This window comes from Montipora capricornis, chromosome 2, assembly GCF_036669925.1.
Source record: "Montipora capricornis isolate CH-2021 chromosome 2, ASM3666992v2, whole genome shotgun sequence".
Classification (NCBI taxonomy): Eukaryota; Metazoa; Cnidaria; class Anthozoa; order Scleractinia; family Acroporidae; genus Montipora; species Montipora capricornis.
This window is the reverse complement of record NC_090884.1, coordinates 51,478,831-51,491,330: the sequence shown is the minus strand read 5'-3', so window position 1 is coordinate 51,491,330 and position 12,500 is coordinate 51,478,831. Positions and strand designations below refer to the sequence as shown.

Sequence of the window (12,500 nt, the reverse complement as noted above, 5' to 3'; positions counted from 1 at the left end):
TTGCAAAAATCCATGCCAGGACACGAAACACTTACTCTGCCTCTTTGAAAGGAAATGGATTGTCTTCATCTGTCATTTCCTGAAGTTTTCCACCGATGCTTGTGATGTAGATGTTGCTATCAGACATACAGCGTGGGTCAGGCGCTTGGTTTACGGCTTCAAAAATTATGTCGATACTGTCATCTGTTAGCTCTGAAAATGAGTTACAAAAGTAACATTATTGAATACTTCTCAGTCGACAATGGCTTCAGGACCCTTTTTTCGAAGGAGGAAGGGGGGGGGGGGGGTGCGGGGGGGCATATTCCGAAAGTTCAAAAATAAAAAAGCTTAAAAGTAGAACATAAATCTTCCTTCAAGTTTTCCGTTTGGTAATTTGTAGTAGTAGCTCTCGTAAGTCCAACTGCATAGATTTACATACGTTTCAGCATAAACTAGGGAATCCACTTTAACGTGTTTTTAAATAAATAGACGGAAGATGCTGTTCTTTCGGCATCAAGGATAATTGCAGCACGTTTTTGAAGACGCAGAAGTTTCAGAGGATTAACTTTTCTTTACTGCAACAAATCCAAATTTGTAATGCCGTATAGCAATAATTAGCCATTAACAGGAAACAGATACAACATCGATTTTGTAAGGTATTCGATTTTCAAAATACTCAGAAGGGGAGCCAACAAACAAAGCCTTAATTATCAATTTCGGAAGAGGTCTAGCTAGTCTTCTTCTCAGCCGTCTTTGGGGATGTCACGCAACCCTCCCTGAGCATCGTGTGACATCCCAAAAGATTCTCTACTTTCTCAAATCCCATCATACATCTTATTTACCACCCAAATTTCTGCATAATCATTGTTTTCAATTTCTGTTTTGTCCAAAAATGGGCCCAAGAGAAATCGAAAGCAATGCCTATGAAAATTCTTGGGAGGTAAAAGAGGTGTACTGTGGGATATGAGAAAGTAGAGAATGGCTGAAAAGGCGGCCTGGCACGAGGTCACTCAAATCTCGTGACACCTCGCGAAAGTGCTTTCATTTGCAACACAGGTATCCCAAACTCACAAAATCATCTTAGTAAATTGAGAGCAATTGCGAAAATAGCCGCTAGTCAAAAGCAAGAACTTAATGGCAAAAAAAAGTTCTTTTAGTTGAAAAACACAAATCCTTGTGTTGGGCTGCCTGTGTTCGCCTCACACGAGGTATACCTTTCACAAAATTCCCCATTGGCGTATAGTATGATCGCCCTCTGGGAACCATCCAGTCACCATTTTTCTGGAATTGATCAAATGGTAATGGTCTGACTTTGTTCTGAAAAGGTTTTGTTAGCTCGGTTAGCTCCACCAACAAAGACCCTCCCTCTCTAGGTGGACCAAGAAACAGAAAGCGACAAATTGCTTGGGGTCTGGGGAAAAAAGAAAGAACATTCACTGTTTCCCCTGGTACTTTGGGAGACTGAGAGGGATCCTGGTTGCGTGTGAGTATATATAAAGGGACAATAATATTAGTAGTAAGTTGAAAATTCAACATAGTTGGTACACCAGGCCAAATCCTGTTTGCCAGTGCAGCTGTAATCTCAGGCTTGGAAAATCCAGAGGAACACATCTCAGGGAATTACTTAGAGTAGAGAACCAACAAACTCAAACCACATAATTATGACAATGGGTCTGGGTCAATCACACCAGCACCATGTTTATAGTGGAAAGAAAAATGAATAGTATCACCCACTGTGGCATAATACCATGTTTCCCTTTCAAATTTGGACATACACTAGTGACTACTGATAGCTGTTAAAACTGTAATAGGTTAGGTTCTTGCATCTCCCTCATTAAATAAAGTTATTGTAATGTACAATCATGTATTGTAAGTTTACTGAAAAGTTATTTTTCGAATGAGTACACAATCCCATCATCACTATTTTGAAAACTACATAAGCAGATTGCAAATTTAATTCACAAGGGTAAATCACACAGAGATCCCATGGAAATAAAATGTATCTGACAGCCAGAAGTGAGAAAACCATAAGAACATCATTAATCTGTACACAACAGTTGACTACTAAATAAATGTGCTATTTTTATAAATAGCCAGTTTTTTATATTGCACAAGAAATGACTATCTTTACCCACTGCGTTCAAAATGTACCATCATGTAGACTGAAATCCTGTTGTCTGCCTTCTCACGAACAAAATCTCTAATAGCTTTGTATGCTGATGAAGCTTTTGATGTCGAATAATACAGCTCTCCTCCAATGATATTGCCAGGAATATCATGAAGCTGGAATGTGATGGATGTTACCACACTAATGGGAAAATGAGAGGCACAGAAAATGTAAGATTAATTATGACTTTGTTTATATACTACGTACTTTATTTACTTCACAAAAGTGTTTGCAAGCAGTCACCTACCCAAAATTTGATCCATATCCTTTCATTCCCCAAAAGAGGTCTGCATTTTCTTTCTCACTCGCTTTTAAAACCTCTCCCGCAGCAGTAACCATCTCTATAAAAAGCCATCATCAATGAATGATGAGGTGTATAAAGGGGAGAGGCAAAATCAGTTTAACCCTTTCAGCCCCGATAGTGCCAAATGGCAGTTATAGATTTTACTCTGTCTAACGCCAGACGATTTTACTCGTCAATGGGGAACCCCTCGGGGCTTAAAGGGTTAAGCTAACAGCATCCAAAAACTATGTCCCCGTTTAACCCTTTCAGCCCTGATAGTGCCAAATGGCACTTATAGATTTTACTCGTCAATGGGGAACCCCTCGGGGCTTAAAGGGTTAAGGTAGCCAAAAACAGTTGTTGTGTGGGCTCTCTTACTCCTTAATACAGAAATCACTTTTTTTGCTCAATGCTTCCACTATCTTTTTTTTTTTCCCTCATAATTGAACAAAGTGTTTTGATGGTTTTAGTCTTTCATGAGAAATAAATGTTAGAAAAGGTAACGGTGCAAAGAACTCAGCACATTTTTCTTTGTTATCGAAAGCAGCCAGCTAAATGCAGTGCATGCATAGTAAGTTAAAAAATTGCAATTGAATGCGGAATTAGCTTTCTCAGAAGTACGCCTACATGTATTTCTCGAGAACCACTCGCTAGAATTAAACGAAATTTGGCAAGAAAATACTTAAAGAAATAAGTAACTGGAGTATTGAAAAAAATTTGAACTTTAAACGAGGAAATTCTAGATATTCCTGGACCAGTGAACCCTCAACAGGGGATAATTAATTTAAGATCTCTCTGTCAAATTATTAATAACTTGTGAGCATCGTTAGTGTCAAGCTTGTTGCATGCAAATTATAAAGAAAATCTACTACTACTACTACTACTACTACAGACGAGGTTATTAGCCAACACCAACTCGGGAATCATGTATTAATGATTCCATTCAACGCTGGCACAGGCTTGGGACGCGATCCCTCAAGCCTGCACTCAAAATCTAACGACCAGATTTTTTGCAAATAAACAAGACCGATTTTAAAAGCCTGTTTATATTCAGTTATGTTGCCATGGCAACGGCATATACATCAGCTTAACTATAAAAAAACCGAAGTTCGTGTTGCTAACTTGCTTGCTACCATTTTTGGCGACCAAAGGATCAAGGGTTTTAGAGAAAAAGGTAAATGAAACATAGGTATCAAAAACTGTGTTCAGCCACCTAAAGTTATATTAAAAGTGCAACTAAACTCAAATATTTTCCATTGACAATATTTACTCTCCCCACCAAAAGCAAACGTGTTTCAATACCGTTCTTACCTAAAAACTTACATTTCTACCAGGCAAGATGCCCAAAGTTATCAAGACTAGCAGTCATTTGGACCCACGACCGTGATGTGAGAGGCACGGGTCTATTTTTAATTTTTACTTCACAAACTACTTTGCAATGTAAAATTTCTTTGAAAACACATAAAAGTTTTAAGCTAAATGACTGAATCTTTGAGTGGATCAGAGAGTATAATTATAATAATGTATAAGTTCCCTTCAAAGTCTGTTGATCCTGCAGTTTGAAAGCTTTTAAAATAGTAGGCATAAGCAGTGAGAGTTGATCTTCCTTTTTTTTTTGATTTGAAGTCTCTTTAATAACTATTAACTTAAAGCAATGCGCTTAGCTACACAAGATTATTTTAAACTAAACCTACTTGATCATTGTTACCTTAGGATAATCATATAAACCACATCATCATTATCCAGTGGTTTCCATTAAACTTCAAGTTTGACTAGCTCGTTTCATTAGAATAACTGACTGTTGTCACTGTATCAAAATGAATTTTAATCTTAGATTTGAAAGAATCTGTCTTTAATTACTTCACATTTGGGGGAAAGTAACCAACTTCTCTAAGTGAAGTAGCCAACGCTTTTCATTGGCTGTCGGTACTTACTGAATTAATCATTGGTTATCATTTTAATCATTATCGTCATCAATTCATAGACTGTCATTGCTATATCATCATTTATATTACATGATCAAATCCAGTCTCAATTTTTATTCAATTTCTGTACCACTTTCTATACCTCATATACCAGGTAACCAGGTGCATAATTGTAAAGATGGTTTAGGATTACAGTCAAGCTATTTTAGTTTTGAAATCTAAACTGAGTCTTCAAATCTGTGTGCCAGTTTTGAACTTTGCAACCGAGATTGAATTCCTGTGGATATTTCATTGATATAATCAAAAATAGTTACCTAATACATGTATGAATGAACTTTTGTGTTATTATAAAATAAACAGTGTTTGAAAAGTGAAAACTATTACAAGTTTTCAACAATTTATTGTCCAGTTATTGTGCATTTTTCGTAACATGTTTCAGAAAAATCTTCAAGATTCAATCAATCAATTCTTGGAAACTCCAAAGAGGAATTTGAATGTTCATTTCAGTCTTTTGAATACTTGTCACACATGACATAGCTTGACTGCAATGTAGACGCTCAAAACAAACTAAACAAGCGATATCCTTTTTCTCATCAGCTCACCAAACTCCAAAGCATTGTCAGCTGTGCATCCAAAAGACCTTGTCAAAAAACCTGTCCCTCCTAACAGAGTAAAGCCAGCTACACCCAGTTCAGAGTAACTACCAAGGGGTGTCACCAAACCATGCGGCACTGTTCTTGTATCGACATCTGCAACTTTGGCACCAGCACCCACAATAACAACCTACCACCATTTGACAACAGAATAATTAAAATGACTACCGGTAGTTTGCTTCTAACAAGATACACAGATAGATATACCTTTATTAAAACATGGGAGGCTCGGTGACCTCATGGTTAGAGTGCTCGACTCCTGATCGAGTGGTCCAGGTTCGGGTCCTGGCTGGGGACATTGTGTTGTGTTCTTGGGCAAGACACTTTACTCTCACGGTGCCTCTCTCCACCCAGGTGTATAAATGGGTACTGGCAAAATGCTGGGGGTAACCCTGCGATGGACTAACATCCCATCCAGGGGGGAGTAGAAATACTCCTAGGCGCTTCATGCTGCTGAAACCGGAGATAAGCGCCGGCCCGATGGGCCTTCTGGCTCGTAAGCAGAGACTTTTATCAAAACATGATAATTATGTATGTTTAAAGCTATAAAGCTTATGGGGTCATGTGTTTACAAAAGACACTTAAGATTCCCTTAAATTACATACTATAATTATACCCCTAAACTAAAAATCCCTAGTGTAAAAGAGGTAAAAACTAATAACAATTACGATTGTTTATGCAAGATACAGCTAAAAATATAAATAATCTTGGTCACTAAAATCTGTAGTGGAAATTGATGTAGCATAAAAACTAAAATTTAAGAAACTTGCATTATCTTTCAACTTGGTTGGCAAAGAGTTACAATTGCCGGTGACCTTGTATTTATCACGTAAATAATATTGTGTTGTTGTAATTCTAATTAGGCTACATTTAACATTAGAAAAGCACAAAGGTTTGTATCGAAGCAGGGTCACCGGCAGCCTCGCTTCCATTCTTAGGCCAGGTACCTAGTAGCTACAACTTCAAAATGGTCTATTGAATATCATTGGCCAAGGTGTTATTCCACAGTAGCAAGGCCTTGTAAAGAGGTAGAATAGGATCGAAGAATATTCTTAACTGAAATTCAAAAGTTTCAGAAAACACATGTATAACCATTGTATTTGTCAACATCAATATTAATCTACTGACAAACATCTTGTCCTTGAATGTTCAAAAATAAATAAATATGAGATTGAAAAAGAATGCTTTCAAATAATTCAAATATGTGTAAATACTCCTGTATAGGGTCAAGGGTGAAGAACTGCTAGACTATTAAACTCACTGCAAATATTGATCAAATAAGATTTAAACACAAGAGCCATCAGAGCTGAAAAAGCAGGTTTAGCAGTCAAAACTAAATTTGAGAGCAGGCCACCAGAAAGCAAGTTCTCATCTAATTATCTTGCAATTACTTGCCAACAACGTCCTGATAATATTATAATGATGATAATAATTAATAATAATAATAATAATAATTATTATTATTATTATTATTATTATTATTATTATTACTCGCAGTTAAATCAAGGATTAATAAGGTGTGTTCGATTCCTGTTAAATTGTCATCAATGAGGCATTTGAAAGTAGTTGTATATTTTGGAGAGAATCGTTTTGTACCCTTTTCTAGTGTTTTTACAGTAATAAAGGTATCACCTAATGCAATATCAGTTTTGTGGGATGTCAATAGCCTTTTTTTGCTGGATAGCCAAACAGTATGACTCCCATTCCTAATTTTCCTTCATAAATTTAATGCAATTTTACCCTCAGTAACTCCAACCTCCAGCTAACTCGAAGCAATTTTCATTTCCCTTTAGGTCATTCTCTATATATTTTTACTCTCACCAACTCAAACCACGTCTGTTAATAACTGACAAATCAAAACCTACAGTACTGCCATCCAAAACAATTACCAGTAATTTATTTTGAAGCAGCGGTGTAATCTTTGTCCTTTTTTTGCATTACACAAAACGTGTCAGTTTCCTTCAGGTTTCGTTGGTTTAGGGTACATTTACAAGTAACTTCAGTGCCTGTATCTTCATAAAGGGTTGCTGCCTAACTCCTTACTCCTGATAATTTCAAACTCCAGATAACTCAAACCTTTTCCAATTTCCCTTGAAAGTTTGAGTTGTTGGGAGTCGACTGTAGTACTATCAAGTGTCCAAAACGTCAGTTTGGTATTAGTTAGCTGACCTCCACAGGTCAACAGATGACAACTGCCTGTTGTCATCGTCAAAATCTTAGGTTTGGTATTAGTTAGCTGACCCCACAACACCTGCAAACTGGGCTCTGTTTCATCAAGTTTACAGAAGCAATCTACAGTTCCTTCCAATATATTGTGTCCTTAGAGACCAACAGGTACTATTATTCTTTTTAGCATCTACAAAACAGATGTGTTTGCAGAAAAGGGTAAAGAATTGCTGTCAAAAAAACTCTCTAGAGTAAAACCTACTTTGCTTATCACATCCACAGAGACAGTATTCATATCAGACAAATCTATCACCACAGCATCATCCACAAATGCAAAGTCGCTGTTCATTGCCGCACATACACAAATCTCTAGCTGTATTTGAGAAAAAAAATAGCAGCATTTATTATTAACTGCCTGTTGTCATTGTCAAAATCTTAGGTTTGAAAGAATGTGTCTTTAATAACTTCACTTTGAATATGAAAGGGCGGGGATGCTCATCAGAAATTTTGAATTAATGCCCTAAAGGAAACCAATCTGGGCGTGTCCCAGGCTTTTTTGGGCCATAAAAGAGACAACTTTTAAAACGTAATAAATTATATTTTTATATTTCTTCGTGTGCAACTGTAAACAAGACCTTCACGGCTCTATGTGATTGCATTCCCACCAGAACACCCCTAGTGAGACCACAATCAAACGAGTTTTACCCTGCCCTAACCCTAACCCTAAACCCTAACCTTTTACCCTGCCTACACCCCCCCCCCCCGGCAGGTTTTTAGGCCTAGGGTTAGCCAGGTTACTTTCAAAAAGGTAAAACAATGACCTGCCACGAGTGACCTGTGGAATGTGACCTATACGTTTTAGACCCGCCGCATCGTTTGCTACTGAATGGAGTCAGCAGGGACCGTGCAGAGGGAGGGGCTGGGGGGGCTTTAGCCGCCCCACTTTTTTGCAAGAATAAAAATAAATTAAACAAAAAATAATTTAACAAAATTAACAGAATGAAAAATAGCAAAAAATCGTTAATTCAAACGCGACCAGGGTCACTGGCAAATACCTTTTTAAAATGGGTGCTTAGACTTAAATATTGTTGAACAATGCTGTTTAAAATGGGTGTTGAGGCTTAAGTAAGCACTAGTTGAGATGCTGCTTACACGTGGATCAACAGTACTCATTCGAAATAGTATTTTTAGGGTACTCCATTTGGGTAGTCCATAGGGTACTCCATGGAGAAGGGCTCCGCGTTTTGTCCTCTCCCCATTCAATCCGGCGGTTATTACGAACAAAGAAGTGCACATGGTACATGGCTACATACATACGAACGACGAGACTTCACATACCACTAGTAATGCAAAGAAGAGATCTCTTAAAATTTCTGATTACTTTTCGAAACAAAATGAAAAATCTTCTTTATCTGGCGAGTAAACTCTGCATAATTTTTGCTACTTTTTTCTGAATCTGTTCTATAACTGAATTATTTCCAGTCACTTTTTCATGTGACATACTGGTAGTTTTTAAAATATTGGTCTAATAATGTTTCATTTACATTCTTTAAAAGAGCCTCCACCCAAAAGAATGTGCAAAACAATCAACTTCACTAGTGAAGTAAAAGCCACAATATCCAGTCAAGAGTCGCAGCCTCCTCCAATCCAACGACAAGTTGATAAGTCGACAGCCACCGAAGCTGTAGAGATCAATATAACGGAACCAATCCAACCTGCATATTTCAACTTTCCAAAACTGGCTGCGCGGTCCCTGGTCAGTAATGGTAACAAGACTGAGTGGAGTCCAATTCGGTCTGTAATCATACGATTAATAAACGATGTCTGACATTTGCAGTCTTCAGTCTGCAAATGTCAGACAGCGAGCAAACACATCATTGTTAGTAGCCCTCCCGCCAGAATTGTCCAAATCAATAAAATTAAAGAGACAGCAGGCGTCTTCTTGAGACCAAGGGGCGTATGCATAATGAAGTAGGGACCTGTGAGGAAATTTTGCCTTGTCTAAATTCACCTTGTTCTCCACACAAAACTTCACTGTGCTCACGACGTCGTCAACCGACGCTACCTTGACAAACGCGCGAGGTTTGCGTGTTCGAATGGTCGCGTTCCACGAACCCTCGATTTCTTTCTGATAACCCTTAGCATTTTCAGCCATAAGAATGATGCTTCCAGAGAGGAGAGCTTTCAAAGGAGAAAAATCAGTCATTATGTCGAACCGATGGTTCACGACTGTCTTGTTTCGCAAAAACGGTGTAATATGGACAGCGGAAGGCTTGGCGGCCAAGCAATGAACTTCAGAGTCTGGTGAGGAGGTACATGTAAAAAGTCACGAAGTCGCTGGCGCAACACTGGAAAATTTGTTACTTGTATATTTTAAATAACCTTTTTGTAAATGATGGTACCTCCCTCTGAATTATTGTCTGGACAGTCCCTTGATCTTAAGAAAAATTGTTGAGAGGTCTTCAAAATATAATATTATTGTGTTCCCAGTCAATGTTCAGGGAATCAAGTGTTTACTGGCCAGTTTTGCGGCGTCCTGACTACCGACCGTGTGCCTTATGATAAGACTTGGTATTCAAGCGAGATCGTTTATTTCCAACTTTCGCTTGATCATTAACGTTATGCCATCCCAAGCCCAAAGATTGCAGGATGGTCGTTTGAAGCAATACGAAACTGGCACTAACACGGAATCAGTTATGGAAACAGTGTCTTCTAACTGTGTGGAAAGTAATCATAAAAAGATAGATGATGGATCAAAGGGCGACAAGTCGACGGAAAAAGACTTGTTGTGGCATGAATTGTCTTACGATGAAAAAAGGATCTATTTTGCTCACCAACATGCAGTTATGGTAAGAGCATGAAAAGCAGTTTTTTTGGTGTGATAATCAGCTGAAAGAAGGTCTGCTTACTGGAGGCTTATGCTGAGACAACATTCAATTTAAGCCATTATTATTTTCCACATATCACTAGAGTGACTGACTTGGTACCCATTCAATGACCAGTGCATCCCACGTTAACGCCCCCAGGCGTCCTGCTTTATTAGCACGTACTGCCTCACATTCAGATGTTTTGAGGGTGTTGTGCTACATTTCTCATGAGGAAGGAGAGGTGATGCCCCAAGAATGTGTGCATGTGAGCGTAAGATGTGTGCCAGTTGAGCATCAGATTATCTTGTGGCAGATTGCATCCAAACCAACTCTACAACAACTCTTCTCTAACTGAGAAGACAATGCTGTCTTTGTAATTTCATCCGCCAATGGTTAGAATTTCAAGTCTTTTAAAAAAAAAGGACTATTAACTATAAGCCCCATCTCACGAACCCTTGAGCGTAAACTCTGGAGTGTTGTGTTTAAGGCTATCCTTAAAGCGTTTTTGTTACCCCCCTTGGTTACATTGTACGTCTCCCATTGGTCACTTCACTGTATAGGATCTTCTTTGGGAGTCTGGATGAAGGCATACGGACAAGGTGACCGGCCCAGCAAAGTTGTTTCTTGATAATATAAGATTCAGTCAATACTTGTGACATTTGCCTCTCCCAAAACACTGCTGTTTGTTCGTCTGTCTTGCCACTTGATGTTGAGAATATGGCAAAGGAAACACTGATGATACCTTTCAAGACTTTTGAGATGGCGGCTATAGGTTGTCCAAGCTTCTGAGCCATACAGCAGGGTTGGTAATATTATGGCTTTGTACATGTATACCTTTATCTTGGTGTTGGTGTAGATATTTCTGTTATCAAACACCCTGTCTCTGAGGCTTCCCAAGGCAGCACTAGCTGATTTTAGACGAGCTTGAATTTCAACATCCAGATCTGCCTTGCATGACAGGCAACTACCAAGATATGTGAAATGATCAACAGAGCTAAGGCATTGGTCTCCAACTGTGATCTCTGGCTGTTTTTGCCCGTGTGTATGGTCAGTTGATGGTTGGAAAAGAACTTGAGTCTTCCAAGCATTAAGTGTAAGGCCTAGCGCATCGTAGGCATAACTGAAGGCATCCACAGCTGCTTGAAGGTCTTCCTTATTACATGGGTGTTGAATGATGTGAAGAAGAAGCAAGCCAGTGGACATTATGTCTACCCTATCATTAGTAACATTCAGTACAAAACACAAGAACTTCTATAGAGCATCTTCAGTACCTAACACGATCCCAGAGTAGAACAATTTAATACTCCTTCATGTCTGCAATGCTTAATCTCTGCTTGTTAAGCCTTCCCTTTTTGGGGACCTAGAAATGAACTTGGTGACCTACAACTGTTACTAGAAATGAACAGTGCAATAGCCACCACTTCGAATGAATGTCTGCTGACCATCTTACCATGCACTTACATCCCATGTGGGAAATTTTGCTCAGGATCAATAATGATTGTATGTGGTTGTCTATGAAGCCTACTTGATATCCACTGGTTTTCCATCTCATTTTACTCTTGAAAGTCCTCTAGGTATGAAAGAAGGACTGATGATACTTAAGAACCCATTCATACCTAAAGCATCCCCAATCAACGGGTAAAATTGTCTGGCATAATGGCCAGAGAAAAATCTAGACTGAGTCACAGTATGGTAAACAGCTAACCTATAGCACATTAGGGCAGGCATACTCTAACACTGATCATCGTGCAGTAGAAAATACTGAGATTAAGTTGTTGAGTGCTGTACTTAAGTTGGCGAAATACGAGATACAAAAACCCTCAACTTGGTGCACAACATTGTTTCGTTGCAAGTTTGGGTCGATGTTTCCCGTTTTTCACCTTGCATGATCAACTTGTCGCGCAACAAAAACATTTGTTGCTGGTTGAAGAAAGTTGTTGCGAAAAGTAGAGCGCGGGTCTACTCTGAGCAACAAATTTTGGCTTTGTTGCTTGTTTTTCATCAAGCTCACAACTTGTCGCGCAACAAATGTGCTCGTGTACTAGCAAGTCAACCAATCAGCGCCCTGCATTTCTTCAACCCGCAACAAATGTTTTTGTTGCGGGTCAAGTTGATCACGCAAGGTGAAAAACGCGAAACATTGACCAAAACTTGCAACGAAACAATGTTGCGCGACAAGTTGAGGGTTTTTGTATCTAGTATTTCGCCGCCTTTAGGCAGGAGAAGATCTTAATCAAACATAGTGTGATATTCTAGTATTATTTCTGGGTTAAAAATATGATTAAGTTGTACTTAATATTTATTCTTCCAGAATGATGAAAACACTTATATTGATCCCTGTAGTGGATACATGGTCTTCACAGAAGAATTTCTGAAGAAACGAAGGACTTGCTGCGGAAGCGGTTGCAGACATGTAAGTTGCTTTCTATTGAATTGTTGATTGATACTGAGATTAGAAAT

The 12,500-nt window shown here is 38.6% G+C and overlaps 2 protein-coding genes across 3 annotated transcripts in view; one reads left to right on the top strand and one right to left on the bottom strand.

Annotated features, from left to right (window-relative positions):
• LOC138026372 (FAD-linked oxidoreductase DDB_G0289697-like) overlaps positions 1-9,426 on the bottom strand; it is a 15,150-nt gene extending 5,724 nt beyond the window's left edge. The window contains exons 1-7 of one of the 2 annotated variants that reach the window (XM_068873714.1): positions 9,185-9,426; positions 7,436-7,546; positions 4,957-5,137; positions 2,394-2,487; positions 2,111-2,287; positions 1,194-1,390; positions 36-192 (exon numbers count right to left, since the gene is read on the bottom strand). In XM_068873714.1, the coding sequence (XP_068729815.1) occupies positions 36-192; positions 1,194-1,390; positions 2,111-2,287; positions 2,394-2,487; positions 4,957-5,137; positions 7,436-7,546; positions 9,185-9,379 (1,112 nt within the window). In that variant the 5' untranslated portion in view covers positions 9,380-9,426. The remainder of the gene's footprint in view (positions 1-35; positions 193-1,193; positions 1,391-2,110; positions 2,288-2,393; positions 2,488-4,956; positions 5,138-7,435; positions 7,547-9,184) is intronic. The other variant, XM_068873705.1, reaches the window with a different exon arrangement.
• A 61-nt stretch (positions 9,427-9,487) lies between these two features.
• The window catches only part of LOC138026368 (uncharacterized), a 9,563-nt gene continuing 6,550 nt past the window's right edge, over positions 9,488-12,500 (top strand). Inside the window, exons 1-2 of the mRNA XM_068873691.1 lie at positions 9,488-10,022; positions 12,352-12,453. Of these exons, the coding sequence (XP_068729792.1) occupies positions 9,732-10,022; positions 12,352-12,453 (393 nt within the window). The 5' untranslated portion in view covers positions 9,488-9,731. The remainder of the gene's footprint in view (positions 10,023-12,351; positions 12,454-12,500) is intronic.